The following is a 26,596-nucleotide window of genomic DNA, read 5'->3' as shown; positions in this document are numbered from 1 at the left end:
TCCAAGACAAATCCTTACTATTGTACAGATACTGAATTAGGATTAGATCAGTGTGCTTGTCGCTTTAATTCTGTTAGAGCAGTTAAATTTGTTTGGTATTGGAGTGCTGTCATAGATAAGTCCAAAAGACACCAATAAATAAGTATACATTCTAGATAAGTATATACACATCAAATGGAAACAAGTCTGAACGATTAATCGCATTCAAACCGACATTGCGAGGTAATAGAGAGCAATTTTCAAATCGTAAAAGCTGCTAGCAGTCATACCTGAAGCAGGAATTTATAACAACGTGTTTATGAGGCTTTAAGTTATCTAAATTCTTTTATAGTGGTAGAGCTATAGTCAAAGTGCACTTTAGTTTGTTCGATTTCTTAATGTAACTGACTGGAGAGATCAGTAAGATTCATATTTATTTTTCATTTATTGATGTTCACACCAGGCCTGTTGTTCCACAGTGCTTAGTTTTTGATTGGCAGATTTTATTTAAGATGTGATGTTGATTATAATACATGTTTACAAGGCTTGAAGTTGCAAGTTATAATATTCTACTGGGATTGAAGTTTTTTAGGCCTGGCATACATGAAAGAGCATTTTATATGTTGAGTGTATCCAATGTTGTGTTGGTCATAGTATAGAATGATCTATTGCTTGTGTATAGTGAATAATACAGAAGATACTTTAAAAAACTTAATAATTAAACACAATATTGGTCCAGAAAAATGCAATTTGATTATTTTTCCATAACGTTCAGCCCTAATTTTGAATCCTGACAATCTGACTCTCAGTAGGGCTGTGCCGAATACCATTTTTGTTTTGCTTCGAATATTCGAGGGTTTTCGAAACTTCGCGGCACAGCGCAGCAGGCTGACATGTTCTTCTGTCTGTCTGTATCTCCACCATACTGATTTAGAGGTCGGTTACCATGGCAACGCTCGAAGCTTCGAAGCGTTCGGGTCAGCCCTAACTCTCAGTAACCCTTTTGTTTTAATTACATAATGGGATTCATAGACTGTGAGGTCAAAGTTCATGAGCATTGATTCCTGATCTCTTCCTCCTCATGTGGAGGATTGGATGTTGTAACGATTCGGTGCCGGTATAAAAACAGAAAACCATCAGTTGGCATTACTGGCCAGAAATTCCACCTCCCAGCACAATTTCTGCTGACACAGTGGATTCCCCTCCAGTGTGGGAGGACCATCTCCACTTAGCTGTCTGCTTTCCCAGTTGTAAGCAGAATGGACTCTGATGTTTTTAATACCCTTAATGCAGTAAGAGTTATAGAGGGGTCACTGGCAAACACGGATGCACATCCACACCCACACACCATGCTTTGAGTTCTCTCTCTCTCTCTCCCTCTCTCTTCCTCTCTCTCTCTCTCTTTGTCTCTCAAATCACATCCTCAAAATCTCTCTAACACTGGATCAAAGTCACATATTCACTTTCCCTGTGTTCAGATTTTGTAATTTGTTATGTGTTCAGTTACACATTTCACACCAAATTTAAATTAATCTGAAGCCTTTTGATAAAAAAATAATTTAAAGTTTAGTCAGATTTTGGACGTGTCATACTGCTTCTATTGACACATTTTCTCGCTGAATACAGTTGGTGCGTTCCAATACCAATACTACTATATGGTTTAGTATGCTAGAAAAAGATTCAGTATGTCCCAAATAATACACAGTATGTCAAATGCATCGGTGACATTTTGCAGTGTGCAAGCCAGGATGCTTCTCTGGCTATTCTGACCCACAATCCTCTGTGCAGAGGAAGATCTGTCATATTAACTGAGCCGTGGACGAGAGAGCTCCTACAGACAGATGACAGCTCATTGACAGATATCACAAATATCGGATACACGAGCAAGAGGGTCAAAGTTCAAGACGCAATGTTATGACAAAGTAGTATGTCCCAGTTGTATGCATACTGCATGCAACAGTACATACTTTGTAAAGTTAGCTGCAGTACGCACTAGAAGTAAAAAGAAAAAGTGTGCGCATCCAATAACAGTTTAGTCAGCAAAAGTCACATACAGTAGTCATGACGCCCTTAAAGGTACCCTGTGAACAAAAGCTCTGTTTCTCACCAAAACACTTTGTGTGTATCTTGAGGTCTTGAGTCTTGTTCTTCTTCCTTGCCTTTGTTGGTATATTGCTTATGGCTGTCCTTGAAAGAAACTCTTAGTCGACTAACACTCATACGATTAGTTGATTTAATCGACAGATCTGTAAAACTGAGTTTCACCACAAAGAATCACACAAAAGCACCAATTTAAATCTTGTGTTTACCAGAGATGTGCTCAAAAGTTTCTTGGAAATAAGTCATTCAGCATGAAAAAAAGCATAAAAAATGACCAAAACGACCGATTAATGGACTAATCCACCAAGACGGGGCAGCCCTAAGATGGCTAAATTGTTGTGGAATGGTTTCTCCGCATGCTCGTTCATAACAAAAAAAGGACTAGTCGTCAAAAACTTCACATGGTACCCTTTTAACCTTTCGGGTTTAAATCTCAAAGTTGTGGTTTCTCTATGTCCTGTTTTTATAATCACTTTAAATAATGTTCCGTAAACACCCAACTTGAAATTCCCTTAAAATTAATTTTCATAAGGAGTAACCTAACCATATGTTTTGCCAGCTGTTCGCATTGTTAAGCTTTGTTGTCCGAGGGGGAAATTTGTTTTCACAGCCTGCACATTTACACGTATCACATGGAAAAAAATACACAATTTACACACAGTTACATGTGGACAAACATGTTAGAGGCATCATGCTCTGTATGAAAATCATGTTTTTGCATTAGCTGGTGTGCAGAAGAAAATTGTCTGTGATTTAGAAAATATAAATGTACATAATCTGCAGCATTTTCATATGATTACATCTATACTTTTATACTATAGTGGTTGATATAAACTGTAGTAATCCAACCTGTATTCAGGTCATGAATTCGCTGCTCTAAACACTCAGTATCTGGCAATATTGTTTTTTTTCTCAGAGAAATATCAAGCACACAAGGATCAATACCTGTTACCCCCTTTTGTGTTAGGAGCAGTTTTTTTCATAGGAGCCAATAGAACAGAAACCTGGTAGTTATTCTGAGTGCTGACGACCAACATGTTGGAACAGAAAAAAAAGTGAGTGCATCATTAACACAAAGTTCATGTCTCGGATAATACAACGGAGATGACGTCAAAGCCTTGGGAACACAACACGCAAGAAAAACCCATCGAGTGAGAGAACACATGAAGTGGGGCTGGAGGGGAGAGTGAGACCTCTCTGCTAAAAAAACTGTGCTTTTCCGTTGACTTTGACAGTAAATAAATGACACTTTGCACAAATGTCACATTAATTTCTGCTACCAGATGGAACGCAGTGCAGCACAATGCAGCGAGCGGCACTCGAGTAGCAGGTGGCTAACAGTTGACACAAACGACTACACTACGAAATCAGAGCGGCGTATCAGAACGGGGCCGGGCACCAGCAGGCCAATCATCATCAGCCGTTTAGAGGCAAGGAGGATGTGCCCATACAGCTCTGGAGCCAGTTATGGGAACGGTTCCTGCAGCCCATTACTGATTATCAGCTTTAAAAAGTTAGCCAGCAACATAAACCACCAGAATATGTTGCTCATTCAGACTGTAATTAGATTAGCGTTGTCACAATCAACAACTGCTATTTCAGTGTTAATCTCAAAAGATGTTTTCCTCACATTCAAACATGTTAGTAATCAATTTTATTCAAGTGTAATCTAATTAGTGCGTGTGTGCATTGACTAACAGTTGCGGTGTTCTCTTTTTTTGTAATGTAATTTCCGGTGTCTCATTACCTGTAATCAGTGTCTCTCTCCCCCGACCACTCAACACACCATCCCCAGCAGTAACCCTTAAACAAAGACCTCCACACAAGGGTACTCTGTCTTTTACCGCAGTGTACACACAACAGTACACACATGCACGCTTTCACACATGCGTGCACCGAAACGCCATTAGGACCGCCGAATAATAGCCGCAGTAATGAAGCGGGAGGGTGCATCGGTGCAGAATAGAATTGTTTTTGTAAACAATTGATGAGGGTCCACGGCGCTGCGTTACGGTGATGAGTCAAACAAGAGCGGTTAGGGAAATATTTCTTATTATAGCGCTCATTTGGATGCATACATTATTCAAGATTCTTCTTCTTGTGCTGGAGAGGTAGCTCTGAGGAGTGTACATGTTTGCTCCAGGCCCGTGTATGTGTGAAGGACATTGTATATGTTCATAGCACATTTCCTCTCTGTGTGTGTGTGTGCCTGTTTAATCCCAGTGTGTGCACAAGCACAGACAAAGGTTCCAAGTAGATCAAATTAAGATACAGTGGAGGGGGGGGGGGATTGCCTGAAGTTCAGATGTGTGCACGCATGCATGCAGGTGTAGATTAAATTAAGATACAGCGTAGGGGAGTTGCATTATACACTTCACGACGAGCGGGTGCGCGTGTGTGTTTTGCCATCCGCAAATGCCAGGCAGCTGAAACGCCCCGGGAGTGATGTTCTGTAAGGTTCAAAAGGCCTGTGGCGGCATTTGTCCCCCCGTCCTTTGTACCGTGGTGAAAGAGCACTCTACCGTCCTGTCCTTGCCTGTTTAATATTAACAGTGAGAGCGGCGGAGCTGGCTCCTCCCCAGCTCAGTGTCCTGCCCCCCCCATTAGATCATTCAGAGCGGCGATGCTTGTCCTTCAGGACATCCTGGGTAGATATATCAGTTCAATATTGTTAAAACATGCATGTAGCTCTGAGTGCCTGTGAGTAATCAGCAGCTCCAGGAAAACAACTGTTGAGGACAAGAGATAAGTGACAATTTAAGTCACTTTTTGTTGTTGTGACAGTGTAGTGTAGTCACTTTAGCAGGCTATCTTAAAGCTAAAGCTAAGTGAACTGGACCTCTGACCTCAAGATATGTGAATGAAAATGGCTTCCATGGGTACCCACGAGTCTCCCCTTTACAGACATGCCCACTTTATGATAATCACATGCAGTTTTGGGCAAAAAAACATGCAGTTTTTTGAATGCAGTATAAATGTGTTTATTTTTGCCTATTCTAAAATGGTGTATTTGAATATTTCTGCATACTGGGGTCCCTAAACAGTCTTGGAATTACATCAATTGGGTATCACTGTAAAGCTGAGAATCTTGTGGATCCAATGAGCTCAACTGTATTAATCTTTGATGATGTTAGTCCCCATAGTAGCCATTTCATATATTGAGACCATTTTTTGGAACTTGACCTCGCTGTATAAACTGACCTGTGGTGACCTCTAGGATAATCACAGCCTCATGAAACCTTACAACCACAAACTAGAGAACTAGGGCATTGAGAGGATGGATGGCTTTCCGAGGTAGATTGACAATAAGGGGGTTTCTGAGCAGTTTCTATAACAGAAGAGCTCGCCATCTAATCGCCGAAAAATGCAATTCTTGCAGAAATCTCCAAATGTCAAAAAAGTTTTTGAAGTCAAATACCAGCATAGCTTTTTCTATGGTGTTCCTCAAGGTCTTGGTGTCTTAATGTGGTATTTTGGAGAGATTATTGATCATTTTTTATCAATTCTCGAGTGGTAGAAATGGTTAAATTTAGCACCAAATCTTTGGAACAAATGTATCAACCCAAAAATTGCTGCAACAACTTATGAGACATAATAGAGCATGGGAATGGCCATCATATACTTCTATCACAATGTTCTCAGCCCTTATACACTATTTATTTTTACTCATTCATTATTTTATTAATTCATGTTTATTTCTGATATATGACTAGAAAAACTTGACAGACAGAGCTGCATCTCAAATTAATCTTCAGGTTCCCAGCTTTCAGATGGTGTACACCACTTCTATGTGACATATACTGTTGACCTGCTATCTCCCCCTAAAGTCCCCCAGTAACCCCTTAAAAAGACAAAAATGGGTCTAATGAGGGTTAAAACTAAATCAGAGCTAAAATATGAGCTCAAGTTCCAACTTTTTTTTACTCTACGTTGTGCCTGTATTACTCCTCGGTGATATTTAAGGTGTTGGAACATGTCGGATGTGTCGTCTCCACCCACATCTGACTGACAAATTTGTGTGTGTGTGTGTAATGCCGTCGATGGTGACAGCGTCTGTCTCGTGAATCCAAAATGCGACAAAATAACCGATGTTGCGTTATTTTTAGAGGCAGAGTCATTCGCTAACTAACGTAACATCACTATCGGCCACCTCCTCCTCCTCCTCGGTGGCGTTGGTGTCTCTCAGCTGGTTCGCTCCGTTTCCCCCCTTTGCCGGGTGACTCCTCGAACACCGCCTCTGATATGCACATTCTAGCAACTCTAATTGGTTGTCTGTGAGATAAAACAACCGTGGAAACGAAATCATCGTGATAATGGATATCTCGTATGTTTTAACGCCGTTTTCACTTTATTAGTGCAATTCTTCTTACAGCAGAGGGATGACATAGCAGTTCAGAGTGAATTGGAGACAGATAAATATTGAGAGATGGAGCGGAGAGATGCATTAAAAAGGAGATAAAGAAGAACACTGTAATCCAATGAACGCTGCCATATGTTCGTCCTCATTACAGGCCTTTGGAAAGCCATGAGCCTGATAAAACACACTCATGCACACGCGGAACAGTCGATCGCACTCTGTGGATGTTAAATCATTTTGCTCGGCAGCACTTAATTTAAAAGTCAGAGTATTTTGGCTGATGCCACGATATCTGTGTGAAAATTGTGTGTTGTGTTAAACTGCGGTGGTTTGAGCAAATCGCAAGACCTCACAGGACCCTAAGAAACTCATTCATAACCTTCTATTTAACAAATGCATAAGAAAAAGTCTGAGTAAAGGCTGTTACTTTGGAAACGTATTAATCCAGCTCTGCAGAATCAAGTTCATACAGCATGCACAGCCGTGAATCACTGCAAGGTTTAAAGATGTGCATCTTTTCATTGTCAAGATTCAGTGTATTTGCTATTTGTGAGGACAGTTTGTCAACTAACAACAATGGATTGGAGGTAAATGGAAGCCAGTAATTGTCCAATTTTCACACCGTGTTTAGCCCTGGGTTTGGACCCTCATTAGCAGGAGTTACAGATTCATTGGCCCTGGGCTTACAGTCATTTCACACTGGCTACAAACACAAACCCTGGGTTAAGCACAGGGTAATTATAGTTCTTTTTTTATCTGGAAATGACTACCTTTTGTTTGTGTCTTATTTGTCCCAGTTTTATATTTGTGTTGTCATAAGAATTGGAAAAAGTATTTTTTTTTGCTTCTCTGGGTCTTTAAAGGGGATATTAAACTGTGTATTTCTTCCCTCGTGAAGACCATTAGTGTCCTGTATGAGGTTTCTGTTGAAGAGCTTTTTAGTCCATGTAGATGTAAACAAATGATGCAAGAAATGATCAAATATAGTCTTGATCAGGGTTATTTGTAGCATTTTAAAACAATAATTATGAATTTAATTCATACAGTGAAATACAGTGAAATGTCAAAAAAGTGTAAAACAATCATAATACAATGTTAAAACAATTTACACAAAAGAACCATGCAATTAAAAGCGTCAAAATAATAAAGTTATAGACAAAACATTTCAAGACCCAAGTTATAAAGTAAATAACATTTGAGACAGAATATTTAGAGACCCAAGTTTAAAAGGGAAACTTTTAAAGTAAACTAAAAAAGGTCTTATTTAGTTTGTTTTTATTAAGATTTAGGTTTTGTTTACATGCTAATTGTTGTAAAAGATATTTATGGTTATGGTTAAGAGATATTTTGCACTTTAATACTTTGGATACTAAACTTCACTCCATAACAGAGTTATTATCCCGGATCTTTCTGGCTTATCTCCAAAAAAAAAAGAATTTTAACAAGGCTATGAATCGAGGGGTGAATCAAAAGTAACAGGGCGATCATTTTGCAATCAAAGGTAAACAAGTCATGCCCTGTGAGCGTTGTGATGGTGTTCACCCCGAGCTCTGATTATCTAGTCTGAATCCTAAAGCTCTGATTATTAATAAACACGACAAAGTTAAACTCGCCCCGAGCTCTTTCTAACCTGTTATGAAGTTTGCATTTCTCCGTATATCTCTGTATACCTCTTATCTGATCCATTCCTTAAAAAAGGAAGCACCTTGATTTGTGCTTATTCTTGATTTTTGGCTTTCACATCTCAATTTAGGATTTATATATCTCAAATAATCAAGTTCATTTACATAAGTTGTGCTGTTTGCTCCGAGGACTTTAAGGGATTAAACTTAATACTTGTCGATGCCGCTCTCTGTGATCAGGTGGTACATAAAGTTTGTCGCATGGCACTGTGTTGCTTTGATAAACAAAAGTAAAAAAAACTAATTAACTTTTGCAAACTATCAGATTATTTCCTCTTTGTCAGAAGTAAGAGACTTGATGAGGCGCCAACAGCAGGAGCTAATGCGCTGGCGCTGCTTGGCGTACACCGCTCCTGATAAGGAGCCATTCTTGCTCTCAATCTGTTAGCGCTCTTCTTCATCTTGTTCTCTCCTCTCTCTGTTTTCTTCACTTGCAGATGTGACTCAGAAAACCGTTACCTTGGCAATCCACTCAGAGGAACCTGTTACTGTGAGTAATTCTGCACTGGACAGCTACTTGCTGTAGAGACGGCTCGTACGCACTCACACACACACACACACACACACACACCTCCTTGATTATTCTTGGCTATTATCTCTGCTTTTCTTTCTCTCTCTCTCTCTCTTTCTCTCTCTCTACTTCCACTCTTCCGCTCAGGGCAGATGGAGCATTTTAGCACTTTGGCACCAGGGGCGCTTGTTCAGAGACAGAATGACTTGTCGTGAAAATGTCAAGTGCATCAGAAGGAGTGAGTGATTGAGCTAATCAAGGAGACGGAGGAGTAAAAACCCTCCACTTGTCTACTCACTCCCTCAATCACCCCACCTACTCATTCATTAATTTAGAAAAGTTGACTAAATGTTAGTTTGATGCGAAGTACGAGGGGAAATATATCAAGGTGAGTGATGCAAAAAGAAAGAGAAAAATGTAGACACGCAGCGCCCCGGTATTCCTGTGTATGCTGTACATGTTTGTGCTTCGTGTGTTTATTTGCATGTCCTTCACGGTGCTGCGGCAGTATCTCTCTTTCAACACTCTGCCACTGACAACAGAGCCTTTGCCAAGTTTTTTGTCCCCCTTTTTTTGAAATGCCATAGCCTGACACCGGGCTCAATGAGGGGGAGACGGGAGCTAAAAGCCCGGAGCTTGCTTTAACCTCTGCACACCGCCGAGACTTTCTCTTGAGCTCTGTTACACAGTATTGTAAACATGACACCCCTGACTATCTGAAAGGCCATTGAGCATGGATTAACATGCTGTGACGTTATCCAGCTACTTCACAGTGTGTATTTTTAGTCGACTTCTCACTGATGCAGTCTCCCACAACTGTTTGTTCTATTTAAACCCTTTGACTATCACATGCATACGTAACTACGCATGCAATCAAACAGAAACCTGTCAGGTTTGATTTTACACCCATTTACACGCAAATATCCATTAAAAGATGAAATAAGATATTCCTTTATTAGCCCCACAGCAGGAAAATTTGCTGTGTTACAGTAGCAAAGTGGGCTGCAACAACAAGAAGCATCAGTAAAAAACAAAACAAGATATAATAAATAATTAAGTAAACAGTAAAGATATGATAAATAAGTAAACAGTAAAAAACTAAATATAATAGTAGACAGACTGAATGCTTGAAGTTCACATTATTGCACATATAAAATATTGATATTGCACATTATTACACAGCTTTGTTGAATACTTAATTGTGATTGGTCAATCACGGCGTTCTGCGGTCTGTTATTTCTTTATAGCAGACCGTTGCTATGTATAACAGACCGTTGCTATGGGCGCATTTCTGATCTCGGACTCTGGTGGACCATTTTTGTGTCAAATTATTGATTTCTTAAATATGTAGCCGTGTAATAAGCGGGATAATGAACAGCTAGTGGGTCATTGTTGTGAAATAAACCAGGGCGATGCAAGACCACCTCTCCGTGTTGGGGTGCGGCATCGTTTTTTTCACAACAATGACCCACTAGCTGTACATTATCCCTTACTGAATTAATTAATTTATAAATTATGATATTTAGCATTAAAAGATCAACAATGCAGTCCATCTAGATCTCTAACATTTCATTTTTGAAACAGGAACACCCTGTCTGCGATGTGTCGCACGTAGACAAAATGATGTACACCCAATTTGACCTGAGCATTAGAAAGAAATCATTTTAATCCACATAGTTTGATTTATACAAACAGGTCAGGCTGATAAATTAATAGGATTATTGGTAATTAATGGGTTTATTTCCCAACAATGACCCGCTAGCTGTACATTATCCCGCCTATTACACGGCTACTTACTTAAGAAATCAATAATTTGACACAAAAACGGTCCGCCAGAGTCCGACATCAGAACTGCGCCCATAGCAACGGTCTGTTATACATAGCAACGGTCTGCTATAAAGAAATAACAGACTGTAGAACGCTCTGACTGACCAATCAGAATCGAGTATTCAACAAAGCCGTGTAATAATGAAATGTAACCCCTGTATCATGATACGTATCGTATCGCCAGATTCTTGTCCATACACACCTATCATCTACTGCCCCATTACTTTCAAACAAAACATGAATGAATAAACATCCATGGTACAAATGTGATTGAGGATACAATCAAAGATCAGTATGTACTAGTGAATTCATATGTGACCACTATTAATGGATAATTTGATACTTTATTAATCGCCGCAGGGGAATTTTGAGCGCTCGCTGTCAGGGTCAGGTATTCCTACTCGCTCTCTGCTTGATGAGAAAATTGTACACCCCTGATTGCTGTCATTGGATTTGATTACAGACATTTTGATTTCACTTGTCTCCATCATTCAGTCTGTGGCATGGAAGTTTCTTTTGATCATATCTCTCTATATTTATGCTGTCATAGCAGACTCTCTAGTAGTGTAAGCTGGCAGCTTAGATTGTGTGTATTCTTCAGAAAGTTCACACTCATTATTATTATTATTATTATTATTATTATTATTATGTTCAGTTTACTGTCTAATGATAGGAAAGGATATGAAATCTGTCTTTCCTGTCTGTTTTTTTCACAATAGACAATCTCCTGATCGACTACCAGTTCACCTTCAGTCTCATCCAAGAAGATGATAATCACTACACTGCCATCAACTTTATGGCCTCACCTGAGCAGGTAACTGTCTGGTTATACACCGACACAGAGACGAGAAGTCTGGAACAGCCCATAAATTGTTCAAGGCTCCCTGAATCCTTGTTGAATTTCATAACCTTTTTATAATCTCTCTGCTTTTATGATGTACTCTACTATAATGATGCTCTGGTGGGATATTATCAGTTTATCTTATATTTAACTACATTGATTTTGTTTTATGTTCTCCCTCCGAAGGCCAACAAGAACTTGGACATGTCCATTAATGCATCCAACAACTTTAACCTCAACATCACCTGGTCGGTGGGATCAACAGGTAATTTATTACTTTATTATTGTGCTGTAAAAACACTGTTTGAGAGAGACCTTGACGAGGATGGAAAAGTGTACACAGCCCATTTGCTCATGTTATTTATACATTGATTCCAATCTGTTTATATAAAGTTTAGTTTTAGTTTAAGGGGAGACACCCCAGGTGAAAAGGGTAAAACATTTAACTAATAGATAACACCATTAAACATCCCCAGTTGATTACTGAAAATCTGAACATTAGATAAAGTCAGATTAAAATTCTTGTTTCATTTTGTTGACATATTAGAGTCCAAGGTTTTTACAGAGGGCATTTTGGATATCTCTTTTTATCACTCCTTATATCTATAAAAACATCTTATATGAATCAGGCTGTGAATGATGTATGAGCAAACCCCTCTGTAAAAACCTTCAGAATATAGATAGGAATGAAGCTGGAAAGTTTGGTGGATGTAAGTGCTGCTGAAGTGGAGATTTCTGGCTCAGAGTCTGAGAAAAAATACATTTTGATAAAACAACCTTTAAAGGTATGTATTGTAATATGACATACATTTTGCAAGAAACTACAGGTGAATAGGATAAAAAATATTTAACTAATATATATCGCCATGAAACTTCTCCAGTTGATTATTTACATAAAGACAGTTATTTTTTACAAGTTTTTTATGTTATGTTTAAATATGCAAATAAGGCATTATCTGATGCTAACGTTTGGTGAATTCAGGAGAAATCTACAGACACAAATAGACAAAGTGTATTAAAATAAATAGCTAAATGAGTATGTTGGATGTCTTCTTTCCACTAGTCTGAAAGAAGACATGTTGTGGAAACAAAATAGTTAAAAATCTCAAAATTGACCAGTGCATAAAAAAATGTTTTTGCCTGTAGTGTCTCCCCTTCGATGCATTTTCTGTCAACAGCCCATTGGTTAATGAGTTTTATTTTCCTTTTCTCATTGTTTTGCAAATCCACCCATTAGTCTGTGAAATACATATCATCATCTTCTGCACAAATTAGTGAAAAAAGCAAAATAATTAAGCAGTGAAAAATGTATTCTACACTTCTACACTAAATAAAAGGCTGAGGTCACAAATGCTATTAGAGAGTCGGGCCAAAAGGTATCAGACACTGTCTTTATTTATTGTCATTTCAATACCAAAAATGTACCTATTGCAAATATAATCACCTACTTCCACAATATTCACAGAAAATATGAAATGCACTGTTCAAACTGACCTAAATATTATCAGTCAAAAACCCTTGTTTAATAATTTACATTCATTTTTTTAGTTGTATGTAATGACAAAACGTTTTCCCTTAATGTTAATATACAATTTGGCTGCCACATATTTACTTAACTGAAATTGAGTTTCTAATTTAGATCATTTGGCTTTTTTGTTATACATTTTTTAGTGTATTTATTAGAATAATAATGTAATCAGTTGGTCTAACAGCTATAGCAGGAACAATAATGTACCCTCTGTTGTTACTGTGTCACTGTTGACTGGGTATTATAGGTCCCCTGAGTAAAGACACCCAAGGACACTGCAGTCGTCCAGTGCCACCATTTATCTGCTGCCCTCCCCTTCTCTCAAGTCATCTGCCACTTTCTCCGTCCCCACAACACTGACATTTTCCCAACCACGAAAACACGTTAACCTCCTGCGCCCCCCAGCCCCCTCCCCACCGCCGCCCTACGCCACCTTAACCTTCTTTCGGAGCACCGTCATTAATATTTGAAGTTGGGTCCCCTTTCCCCCGCAAAAGATATTGTGTCTCAGAAGGAACGGGAGCCTCTTCACAATCGACGAAGAGCGTTGAGGCGCCTTTGGGTGGGAGGAGGAGGGTGATTTCAATTAAGATAAACGTGCTCACGTAGCCACACTCAAGCTGTCATTTTCAGTGCTTTTGTTTCAGGGCTGTGGGTTGGAATGTCAATGTTGAGGACCCACTGACACGAGGAAGAATAAGAAATGAAGCATTTAGATAGACGGAAAAATAGACTGGCGTTGTAGTCGGAAATGAATTAGTTTTTATGTCATGATGGGGCATTAAGAATCTTATATAAACAAAACACTCAAAAGTTTACTTCAGTTTTGACCATATTGAATTTTATTGAACGAAACAAGCAGTTTTGGGGCTGTTGTGAAATAAAATAACACCCCCTGCTCATGAATACTGAACATAAATGGACACAAACATGCATTTACAATAAATAATAGCTGATCTTTGCAGATTTTTGTTGCCCTCGTATAGACTACATCCGCCCCAGGGGCATAAAATGCTAGATTCTGGGTCTCAGATGTACTAAATGCATTAGCTGATAGTGGTGATATGGATTCAAATGATGACTATGTGCTAACATGACTCAGTCCTGACCTATCGACAGCAGCATTTCAGTCCCTCTCTCAAGCTGTGCTTTTCTCCCACGTCCATTTAACAATAAAATATGGACGGCATGTATAATTACAAAATAAAGCTCCACTCTCTTTTAGGCCAACCCAAAAAGAAGTTTAATGCACTTAAGACATAATGATAATAATAATTGCTTATGAGAGCTTTGCTAGATAAACCCATTAATGGATTCATAATGATACGTTGCAGCCGCTCCAGCTCCATCTCTTTATGTAGGTGTGCTATCTGAAATGGTAAGCGTGCTTAACGTGAACTCTTTGCCCCAACAGCTGGAACCATCTCTGGAGAGGAGGTGCCCATCGTGTCCAAAACGAACATCAAGGAGTACAGAGACAGTTTCTCCTGTGAGAAGTTCACATTTAGAAGCAACCCCAATATCACCTTTTACGTCTACGTCAGTAACTTCTCATGGCCAATCAAGATCCAGGTAAGGACCGTGTTTATGACGCAGATAGCTCGGCGATCTAATCCTTTCTCAGTTCTGTGTGATATACAGATATACAGTATATATATATAGTCATCCCATTGATGAACAATTGGTCCCGCATACAGTACATAAAGAGAGGCAGGCTCAGCTTCTGCAGATGCAGAGCTTGTTGTTGTTGCTCAGGGTGATTTCAAGTGCACTTTATTCTAATTACAGATTTTAATGAGCGCTGGTTAGCGTGCATATAGGTGCACAGCTGTTTTTTTTTGCAGCGGGCGAAAGCAAAGCACCGTTTAACCTTTCCTGCCCCTCTTTCTGAACGGAGGAGATTGAGGCTTTGATGTGGTGGATGGGGCGAAAAAATACAACGCTGTGAAAAATAAATACCATTTGCTGTCAGTTATGTGGGGTTTTGCTGGAAAACAATAATTAAGCTATTGTCAAAAAATATTCACGGTTTAGTCTAACAGGCGATAAAAGACTCCAAATGAATAATAATGCTGCTCCGTGTCTGCAGGATGTGTAAATAGGCAACTGAATGGTAACAACTTCAACATATTCTCTTGAAGGAACAGTGTGTAGCATTTAGGGGGATATATTGGCAGAAATGGAATATAATATTAATAAGCAAGGCAAGAATCTGGCGATATGATGTATATCACGATGCAGGGGTTACGATTCAATTGCGATTTATATATCTTTGCATGCAAACTATTAATTAACAAGATTCGGTAGTATATGTCTGGACCATGTACGGTCAATCTGTAAATTTGTGGCTAAACTGTTACACAAATAGTCAGTGGTCATGTCTATAATGTTAAATCCAGCGCTACATGTCCACCAGGTCCGGTGAGGACGCTAGGGGACGCGCTGCTCCACTCAACTGGCCGTTCAAGCGGTGACGTACCCTCTCGTTGAATGCACCTGATTGGTCTCTGGTTTCCTGCTTGCCGTTTCAAACATGAAACGACATGGCAGCCTGCTCGTAAACTTTCTGTTATTCCGTCTAAACAATCCATCAAAATCTACTTCTGAAAAGCGAGAAACAGGCAATGCCACGGCTGAATCTCGTTTCATTTTAGAACTAGATCGCCTAGTTTCACAGCTTCGACCAAGTTTTGTGAGCCGGACGCGTCGCGCTGGACGGGCTCATTTGCTTTAAGGACTGTTCCTCGTCTTTTTAATTTTGAAAGATCAACGGCCAACGAGGAAACTCCAACACTCGGCCAGCCAATCATGTAACTTCATCACTCAGTGACAGACTTTGGCGTTTGTAGGGCTAAAATCAGCCAAAAATCAACAGTCTTTTTGAGAACCGATACAGTATCACAAAACAGAATAACGCAATAATCAATATTTTCTTACACCCCTATTTATAAGTAGGTTTTCTTTAGTGTATAATCACCTGAAAATAAGAATCATTGTGTTTTCGTTACCTTAGAATGAGCCGTTTATGTCTACATAGTGAGCGGGTCCTCTTCTCTTCTCCTAGATGGAGCCATTCGCTTTTTCACTTCAGCCACCATAGTTCTCCTACACACTTGGCACACAGGAGAAGTTTCAGTTGGTTGCAATCTGCAACCTCACCGCTAGATGCTGCCGTATCCTACACACTGCACCTTTAAAAGGTGATAATATAGGTATAGATGATATAGGTGATAATATATATACGGCAAAAAGTAAATAAAAGCCATTCAGTCTGCAGCGATGTACGTTCAAACGAGACACTTTTACTGAGAAATATGATAGATGCAATTATCATTTGTAATAAAAGCACACAATTCCCTTTTTGCTAATTAGCCCACTTCCAAGTATTGATTTTTATATTGTTCTGTGCCTCCCTTTCACAAGGCAGATGATTGGACCACGGCGTGGCGATAATATCTCCGGGGTCAGTCCATCCGTGGAGGTGGCCCAGTAATAGTTTTCTATTAGATTTCCTGGCCCAACAGTCACTTATTTATTATGGACTGGCCCGAGCTGTTAAAGCAAATAGCTTTTTGTAACAGGATAAGGTCTCTCTTTCCTCTGTTTGCCTTTATGGTGCAGGAGTGAGAGCGTGGATGAGATAAAGCCGAATTTGAGAATGCACTTATGAGCCTTGTGTTTAGGGTGTGAGCCCATAAAATAAGCATTTAAATGTGGCTAAAGATAGTAAAGGGAGGTCTTCCTGAGCGAAGATATTTCTGAGACATCACTATTGTTACCCAAGAGGACTGTTCAATGTAATAAAAGTCCACTTGTAATGGAAGTACATTCTCAAAATGATGCCATTGATCGCCTCAGATAGAAGAATTGAAATTAAATTAACCCCAAATGTATTGCTTTGACCTCATATTATGTGAAAAGCAGGGTTGCGAGCGCTGAATAGAATTGCCCCTCCGCTTACTGAAAAAGCCAGCAAAACATCTGTGTAATGTGTGCCTTTGAGTCATGTCACCCATGTCAGTGAGCATCTCATTTCAGATCACTGATTCTCATTTTCTACTTAAAAAGGTTGGGAAAAGTCAAAAGTGGGAGACGTTTTTACAAGGATGATAAAGTTGTCAATAAAGAACATCAGTCCTGTGAAGACTCTGTCCTGCTACAAAAACTTAAAAACTTAAATAATCAGCTCTGTAGCTTATCAATTAGATAACTGAAGAATAGGGATGCTTTTCCTTCTTCTCTTGTATATATACAGTACATATAGAACGCTGTCATTGATAGACTGAATCATACCTTTTTAAATTTCTGCCTCATCGGCACTCAAAGCATCAAATAGACGGAAATAATCCACCTCTAAAAGCACAATCTGTGGCCTATTACCAACCCGTACAATATGAACCGGAGGGGGCTCAGCGCTGCTGCAGACGACGTCGTGTTTGTGTGTCTAAATGCCTTCAGAGCATCTACAGTAGATAATGACGTGTCACTATGATGTGGCCGATCAGATGTGATGTAGCTGCTAGGACTGTGTATAATCCCTCTTTTAATGAAGGTAAAATCTATTTCTGGTCCATTATTCACTGGCCATGCTGCTATATATACAATAATCAGCTATATAAGGGATGCACTATACAGTATGTTATTATTATTACCTCAACAGCAAAAGGGTTGTTGGGGACAGTTTGTCCCTTTACTCAGTGGACGATTTGTCTTTTTTTAATTGAACAACAATGAATAATAGTTAATAATAATAATAGTATTTAGTAATTTATTGGATTGTGATGTTTTATTTGTGTTTTTGAAACTAGTAATGCAGGAATAGAATTATTAAAAATCTAAATAAGTCTGTTATCCTAGTTTTAATATCACTGCCCTGCTATTTGTCATATTTTTTAGTAATGTCTCATCCTCTTCTTTCTCTAGATCGCCTTCTCCCAACACAACAGTATCATGGACCTTGTCCAGTTCTTTGTGACATTTTTCAGGTAAGTGAGTCAGATGTGCAAACGACTTGAATAGACACACTCTGCCATTTGTTTCAGCTCTTCAGCAGTCGAGAAGCATCATCCAGAATTTGACCCTCCACCTCTCCCATCTTCCGCTCCCCGCCTCCCGGGGCTTATTGAGTTACTTGAGCCTGTTAAACCGAGCACATGTAAATGCTTCTCGTTGTCTTCAAGGCGGTGATTTTCCTTTTTTTCTCAAGTGGCAAATGAAGCAGCCGGTAACCATTTAAACAGGTGCATATTGCTCCGCGAGTGCCGTCTAAAGAGAAGGCGTCGGAGATCAAGATATGAGGAGGCTCTTAATGATTTTTCATCCTGAGAGCTGCGATGGAAATCTTCTCTCATTGAAATGTTTAAGATGAGTCAATTGGGTTCCTCTCAAAAGCACAGCAAAGTCTGAATACATTAAAAAGGATGTGGGTATAATTGGAAAATTAGATATTGGCATTTTTACTGTAGTCGTGCCAAATCAGTTAGTGGATAAGTTAAGTTGGTTTCAATCCTTAGATCAGTGTCATTGGTGGGGACACTTATTTTTCTCACTGATAGTTACCGACCATGGTGCAGTTTCTGTGTTCATTTTATTTCAAAGTGTGCTCCCCAGAGCAGCCCGATGGACTAACATATTATCTGTGTAGCTGTCAAGGTGGGAATAGAAGACAGCCTTCGCCCAAGGCACCTGCCCATCACTGCCCGGCCCACAATAACTTTCCCGAAAAAAAGCTGTCACACAATCAGTTATCTTCCGCCTCCATCCGATCAAATTACAGTGGGATAGCCGAATTCAGGGGATTCTTGGAAGGAAAGGGGAGAAGGACGGAGCTTATTTTATCTAAAAATGTGTCTGACAGCTGCTTGCATCATTTGCACAGGAGACCGTTTTAAATAGGGTCACTATGGGGGCATAGTGGGAAAAAGCAGCAACAGTTTTGGTCTTTTTAAAGTAACAAATGAGTACTCCTTTCTCTTGGAAATTGTTGTTTGAATAGTATTTACAAAACACGACTTCCTTTAGTATTAATTTCTCTCTCTCTCTCTCTCTCTTTCATACTGGTTTGTGCTTTCTAAATCCAGTGGAAATCAACCCCAGCTATCCATCGCACAGCACACATCTTTTTTCCATCTGTATGCATCGTATTTTTTGTTTCTTTTGTTTGTTTCTTTCCATTGTCGTGCAGGTAATACTAATTCTCTCGAGTCATCCCTGTTCTCACTGACCCATAAACTCAGGAAGAAGTGAAATGCCCTGACGCAGTCACAAACAGTTCTGTGTGTGCTTGTGTGTGTGTGTGTGTGTGTGGGAGGTTTGGAGGGGTTGAACCTGCGGGAAACATAATCAGCCTGATGACAAAAATGTCAAATCACCCCACAGGGTTTCCAGACCTCCTTGTATGAGAGATAGAGGGTGAAGAAATGACGGCATGGCTGGGAACGAGCGCTATTTTCTCCTTCTGTTGTTTTTTTTCTGAGTTTATTCAAATATCGCCTCACCTTTTTGACTGCAAGAAGTATTTTTTCGCTTCATTTTCCACATTGCTTCCTCATTTTAGTGACTTCATAAACAGTATTTACTTGCACGGCGCTGCCTAAGTTGTAATCTAATTAGAGTCTGATTGTTTTATGCGTTCTGATTAGATGCTGTAGAAGCTCTCTTAATAGGATGCTGCGCTGTACTTGCAGCGGAACCCCGGGGTCTAATTTATACTAATTAACAAGCGTCGCTACAGTCACATCTGTATGTGTATGTACAGAATATGTACGTGTATACACATGCACATTAGTGTCGCCATGTGTTTACATCATATATGTGCAAGCAGTAGACTTATTAACCCAAAAATGACACATTTGTTGTGATTGGCCAAAAGTCTTTGTACCGACATACTTTGGGCAAGTATCTCACAGTACAAAATCAGTAGTCGTAGATATAGTATAAGAAACAATCACTTCTCAGCCAAACAGTTTAACCGATTTTGAAAATGTCTTCATATTTGTGCTGAGAACAGTGAGAGATTTTAGTTGCGGGCACAAATAGGTTAAGAAGCGTGCATTCAGACATTATTTATTTATGAGCCAACTCTTTTCATACAATCGTCAGATAAGGTCGAAGAGGTTCAGGCTTATATTTCACAATTTTACTTTTATTTTTAATCCTACAAGAAACAGTCATATCTTCTTATTTAGCATGTTCTTTACAGAGCTTCTAGGATCATGTTTTAGCAGCCTAAAAGCCAGTAGAAAGCAGGTATAGATATTATTGATTGCTTTCCCTTGTGGTAACTGAAGCCTTGTGGTTACAGAAATGAGCATGTAATTAAAAGAAAGCTGTGTTGATTTCAGTTTCCTCTCTGTCAAAGGCCAATGTTACACATAGTGTGACATTATCACTATAAAAAATACATAATTGGCTGTTGACTATTAAAAACGATGTTGCTACTGTCAATCGATTAAAATATTTAATCCATGATTTTACATTTTTTATTAGTTCAAAATGTACCTTAAAGGGAGATTTGTCAAGTATTTAATTTAATATTCCTGTCAGTGTGTCAGTGTGCTGACTTGACTATGACCTGCCCCAAACTACATGTGATTATCATAAAGTGGGCATGTCTGTAAAGGGGAGACTTGTGGGTACTCATAAAACCCATTTTTATTCACATATCTTGAGGTCAGAGGTCAAGGGACCCCTTTGAAAAAGGCCATGCCAGTTATTCCTCGCCAAAATGTATCGAAAGTTTGCAGCGTTATTCGAGCAAATCGCATTAATGCTTTTTAGGAAATGAATTCCCTCCTACTGTCTTTGCTTCCCTCATGAGTACGTTTGGGTGAGTGGAAGTTCACACCTGCTGTTACTAGATCTACAAATCAACCTTTCCCACATCCATAACTACTCGTAGAAAAACTTCAGAGCTGAGGAATTTTATATTTCCTTTACTACCTTAAGGCGTTAGAACATGAATGATTGCAGAGCTCCTTTTTATTAGCAGCAGAAGCAGAAGGAACAGCAAAGGGGGATTTAAGCTTCTTTACTGTCTAAAATAGTGGCGATGAAAGCCAAACATCTGTCTGGGGATTTTTGTCACTTCTGCAGCATGAAAATGTCATTGAAGCCCCCACAACACCCCTCCCTCCTCCATTCACTGTTATCTTCAAAGGTTTTCTAAGATGGTGCAAGTATTTCTAAAAGAATGAAAGGGTTCCCAGCTTGTGCACCTCTAAAATAAATTCCACGTGCGATGACGAGATGTGTGAAGCGCAGAGTTTCCCTTCACTCAACGCTTTAATCCCACTTCCCTTCATTTTTTTTTTTTTTTTTTCTAGCTTGGTAGCACCCTCTTTGCTTTATTTGAGAAGCAAGTGTTATCACGTTCCTCGCAGACATTATCGCCTTCTTCAAAGATCCTGGCCAATAGATGTAGCAGGTGTGGTCGGCAAATTGAAAGTTAAAATATCAAAGAAACGGGCTCGTGAAATCAGAGCTAGTCATGTGTCTCTTGTGAAATGTGCTTATTGGACCAGGCTGCCCATTTTAGACATGTCCCTGAAGACAGGGGCTCATTGGTCATATTACAGTGTGGGTTTCACATCCAAATATGATTGTCTTTGTTCCTGGACATCTTGAACACGGTCATGTTCCCTTATTCACTGAGTCATTAGAGGCAAATGATGAAATATGTGTTAATGACGGAGCAATCGGTTGACACCAATACATGACCTTTTTGTTATTGTGTTAGCATATATTTTTTATCTAACCACAACGCTCAGTGTTGCTCCGACAAGCTCACAGGAAGTGCAGAATGTCTCTTCAGCACATAATAATCTCAACACTCTCATCTGTCAGCAGGATAATGAAGTGGAAGCTCTCAATCAGTCATATTTTTCTATCCCAGCAGCGCTCGGACCTTGTTGAATTTCCCTTGACTAATGATTTTACTGTTGGGTTATTAATTGAAGTAATCGGCCAAAATATTCAGTAGCGAGCTACCTCTTCATATCATCTCTCCTATTCTGTCTTTTTTTTTAAGTTAGAAGGAAACTTTGAATATTTAAGTCTCCCCCGTTTAAGCCGGTAATATTGTAGTTATTTTAATATATCGAGAAATGATCGTCTCTAAATGGAATCGCATCGTGATGATATCATATATCGAGATATCCTGATACACAGTTACATTGTCTGAATTGATAACAATCACAAAATAACTCTACTTTCTCAGAAAATTTGATCAAACTCAGTAAAATCAAATTATTGTTTTAATCCGATTATTCTGTGTTTGTGTGTATGCATGTAAAAATAGTCAGTGTATAGCTGGAAATAGTTACTTTTTCTGTATTATTGTTATTTCATATAGACTATTTATTTATTGAACTACCAGAAAACATGTTATATTGTGATATATATCGATATCAAGATATGAAATGACCTGTATCGTGATGGAAGATTTTGGCCATATTGCCCAGCCCTATGTAAAAATATACAAAATTGACATATAATTTCTAAATAAATGCAGTATTCTAGAGTTTGTAGAACCAGAACTATTGAATTACAGCAGTTGAAGGACATAAAGTAAAGATGACATGAAACTCTCCTGGGTGAAGCTGCATGTTTATATTCAATATCTACTGTTGCGTGCAAAAATGAGGGTTGGCTGCTCCTTGTATGCAAAGAATATACGTGTGCACTTTGTCAGTGACAGCTGTTATAAGTCTTCTTGCTTGATATTGTTTCCCCTCTGTCATTCCAGTTGCTTTCTGTCACTCCTGCTGGTGGCTGCAGTGGTGTGGAAGATCAAACAGACCTGCTGGGCTTCACGACGGAGAGAAGTGAGTCTATAAAACACTTTCTGTTGACATATGACATACGACTTCAAGTTTCACTTCAAACTAGAGATTGAGACCATAAACTTATGTTTACAATGTTTACTGAGGTAATAAATCAGGTGAGAAGTAGGCTCATTTTCTCATAGACTTCTATACAATCAGACTTCTTTTTGCAACCAGAGGAATCGCCCCCTGCTGGCTAATAGAAAGAATGCAAGTTTAAGGCACTTCTGTACCGGCTTCACTTTTCAGACACAGAGATTGCACACTGGTTAAAAGTAAAGATGGTAATTCAGATAAATTGTGGATTTAAGTTAAGTTGACTAGTGAAAAATGTATGAGGGAAACGAGTAGAGATACTGTGAATGAGAATGAAACATTAATATTCAGTGCTGTTATGAAAGATGGGTTTGAGAAAAGATGGGGATGAAAAGGGGTGAAAGAGGAGATGACTGGCAGTAGAAATTTAAAAAAGAGGGTGAGAAAGATACAATGCAGAGAGAGCAAATGTATGTAAATTCAGCTCACCGCCCCAAACCCAAACTGCATGAGGTGGTTCCTGGTATCTGTAAGAGCAACCATCATTTCCATCTCTTCACACTGAATCCTCCTAGACGCTGTCTGATGTTCAATAGCAGGAAGTTTAAATTGGTGCATATCCAGCCTTTTTGACCCGCAGTCTACTAATAAAGCTCCCACAATTTATTCCCCCTTTGGGGATGACATTGATAATCATAAGATCCCAATTTTATATCCTCTAATTGATATATGAAAATAAACAAGAGTGATAGCTACCGTGACTCCGAATCATGCCTATCCAAAGAATTAAAGTCAATAAAAATTAATGCAGGCAGATGGGCTCACGGCATTAAAATTCTGCTCACTTTTCCTGTCTGCTCTTGGCATTCCCGTCATCTGTTTGTCGCTGCCCTTCAGCTGCCACATGAAAATAGATAAATAGTTAAATAAAAATCTCCCGTCTCTTAATATCAGGTGATTGAAAAGTTTTGTCACCGGAGGAACAAAATACTTTTTATTTTTGTGAGATTTGTTTGCAGATGACACATCGGTTTTTATCAGAGTTAATTAATTACTCAATTTAATATATATGCATCTACTGTATATTTGTATTGCTTTGCATTTGAGTGCACATTCCCTGGAGTCTGTCCAGTGTAAGGCTCAGGTCAAAATGGTGGTTGCCATGTGTTTTTTATTTATTTAGTAACATTTAGTAACAAGACGTGATATTTTTTCACTTTTCACCGTGCTCATATTTCTGAATTTGAATCCACCCTCCAACCTAAAATCCTCTGGGATTCTGTTGGGATTTGTTACTGCCTTTCTTTGGCTGCAAAGATGAAATTACTACAGGTTTGATGGGAATTAACCCGTAGATACAACTTGAGATATGAAACTTTGATCACTTGTGCAGTTAAACCCTGTTGACACAAAAAGGTTCTGCCCTCCCTATTTATGATTTATTTCAAAATGTATCACTGTCATACTAATAAACACTTGTCTACATGGCTTTATAAACCTGAGAAAAATAATACCTCAAGGTTCCTGTCATGGCATTTTCAGCTGCCCTACTTTAGAAGAGAAGCTGTGTGTTGGTCACCTTTTCCTGAAAGCTGTAACAGCCTTGAGGGTGTTCTTCAGTGTTGTTATGGGTGCTTCGGCTCTGCATGTTAACTGCTTCTCATGTGGCCGCTCTCTTGTCCACATTTCCCTAATGGACAAATCAGTAGAATAATTTGTAGTGATTATTGCCGAACTAGTTAGTGTAAGGTCTGTTTTATATCCTGTGCCAGAGTAAATAGGTTTTATGTATGAAATGGGGCATCCAGTGCATCACTTACGTAAATACTTGTGTCTGAAAATCAAAGGTAAGAACAGCTCTTAAGTCTGCACACTTCATTCTGCAATCCATGTTCATGTAGATCCAGGCCTCCTATTACTACCATATGTACTGATAAACAAATTATCCATTTAGGATCACACCAAAAATAAGCATTTTAGTATAGAATTTAATTTATTTATATCCATAGCTAAAATAGAAATGGTTCAGCTGGTGAAACAATCCTGTGAACTACCTCCGACTTGGCTCCTTTTCTCACTTTTCTTTGATAAACTCTATTATCAGTGTCTGACAGGTGCAGACATAATCAATCTCTCTATAAAAAACAACTACCCAGAAAACAAGATCTTCTGCCTGTAGCATTTGCTGCTCAAAGGACAATTATACACAAATCCATTTATGTGTCCTAGAAAGGACTCTCTTTGTTGTGTTTGTTTGTTTTTTCGCAAGTGAGTCTGGACAAATACAAATATTAGTCTCCATTTTAAAGTGCAAACTCATCTCTAGATACATGATTCAGCTGTTAACAACACCCTAAATACAGATGCAGATGATTTAAAAGAAGATCCCTCAAATAAGAATCATACAAATGTATAATAATTAGATGGAATTATATTAGGTAAATTCCATATTTTTGACTCCATTTGGACTAAATAATATATAGACATACAGTGTCATGGTTTTGCTTCAGTATTTATTATTATTAGTTGTCTTTTTTTCTTCATATGGCCCATTATAAAAATGCAGTTTATTAGTCTTTAATCAGCTATCTCAACATCAGGTTTTACAAGCTGCTATTGTCTTCTAGTGCTTAGCCTTGTGGGTAATGTAGGCGCCAAGTTTTTAGAAGGAAGAAGAGTGTGTGGACTATAATAGATGATATCTCTGGTTCTGTTTCATCGATTTTGGTTTCTCCAATGTGAGTCCCACAATGTTACAGGAGTGCAATGCTAAATTGGTGGAGTGCTCTTATAAAGCTACTACGAGAAACTTTCATTTTGTGTTGATTTTTGGCGACCCCTGTGGACAAAAGCGGTAGTGTTTCCGAGCACCAGAGTCCCTTTGGAAAACCTCTCATTTTACTGCAGCAGCAGGGTCTGACAGTCTGCCCTGCTGCCCTGAAGCGAAGCTCCTGGCCGAAGGAGGAGCTGCTGCTGCTGGGCGCTCTCCACCTCCCGCCAGAGCTCCGACTGCAAGTCGAAGGCGGCAGCGAAGCCGGCAGCGAAGCCGGATCTAGGTCTGTCCGCGGTGGGCTGGTCGCTGCCAGAGGCCCCGCTGGAATCTGAGCTGAAGGAGTTTCTGGTGAACCTGCGTGCCGTAAAACATCTGATTTCGCAGGGAATCGGACCTTATGACAGACATTAAGAATAAGTGATGGTCTCATTTACGATGTAGGTCATAAAGAGGCATAAATATTAAATTGAGATTGTTTCATTAACTTATTATTATTAATATTAACTTATTTTCAAAGCAGCACAAGCAGCTTAACTGCCTCAAATTATACAGCATCTGCAAACCATTTTTATACAAATCATTTAGGGGCAAGCTTGTAATGGCCTTCATAATGAATAATTTACCACAATAGTGTATGGTATTTTAGGTTGCAATTTTGTAACATAATATCTAATGTGAAGTTATTATCACAAGAGTTTCAGTGGAATGTGTGATTACCCACTTGTGTCGAGGCAGTACCAAGTCTTGTATGATGTTAGATTCGGTCCCGCCAATCTTGTCCATTTGGTGAACTGATTGGCTCTTCACTGAGCTTTGTGTCCAGTTCATTTGAAAAAGGCTTTTGAACGGCTCCCATGCACTTACGAGGCTTGTCCAAATGTGGAGGATTTGGTCGGGAAGCCATCTAATGCTCACGAGCCCCCGTTTAACATAAGGACACGGAATAAACGAGTCTTAATGAGGCCTCGAAAGATAGCAGAGACAATAATGAGCCACTGATCCGGCCAAGTGACATATGGACGTCTGATACTGATTGAACTTTTAGAATGTTTTTTTTTATTGGCTTCCTGGTGTCGAATATGTGTTAGTGCTTCTGGGTTATGCTACATAGAAAAAGCAATGTGTTTGTATGAAACTG

At 39.1% G+C, this 26,596-nt stretch overlaps 1 protein-coding gene across 2 annotated transcripts in view; it reads left to right on the top strand.

Moving 5' to 3' along the window:
* Positions 1-26,596, top strand: part of atrnl1b (attractin-like 1b) — a 76,506-nt gene that overhangs the window by 30,671 nt on the left and 19,239 nt on the right. For both annotated transcript variants that reach the window (XM_037754666.1, XM_037754665.1), the window contains 6 exons: positions 8,556-8,608; positions 11,176-11,270; positions 11,484-11,562; positions 14,240-14,397; positions 17,749-17,810; positions 22,571-22,649. In XM_037754666.1, coding sequence (XP_037610594.1) covers positions 8,556-8,608; positions 11,176-11,270; positions 11,484-11,562; positions 14,240-14,397; positions 17,749-17,810; positions 22,571-22,649 — 526 coding nt within the window. The remainder of the gene's footprint in view (positions 1-8,555; positions 8,609-11,175; positions 11,271-11,483; positions 11,563-14,239; positions 14,398-17,748; positions 17,811-22,570; positions 22,650-26,596) is intronic.

The sequence above is a fragment of the Sebastes umbrosus genome, chromosome 20 (genome assembly GCF_015220745.1).
Source record: "Sebastes umbrosus isolate fSebUmb1 chromosome 20, fSebUmb1.pri, whole genome shotgun sequence".
NCBI lineage: Eukaryota > Metazoa > Chordata > Actinopteri > Perciformes > Sebastidae > Sebastes > Sebastes umbrosus.
This window is presented reverse-complemented; position numbering and strand designations above follow the sequence as displayed.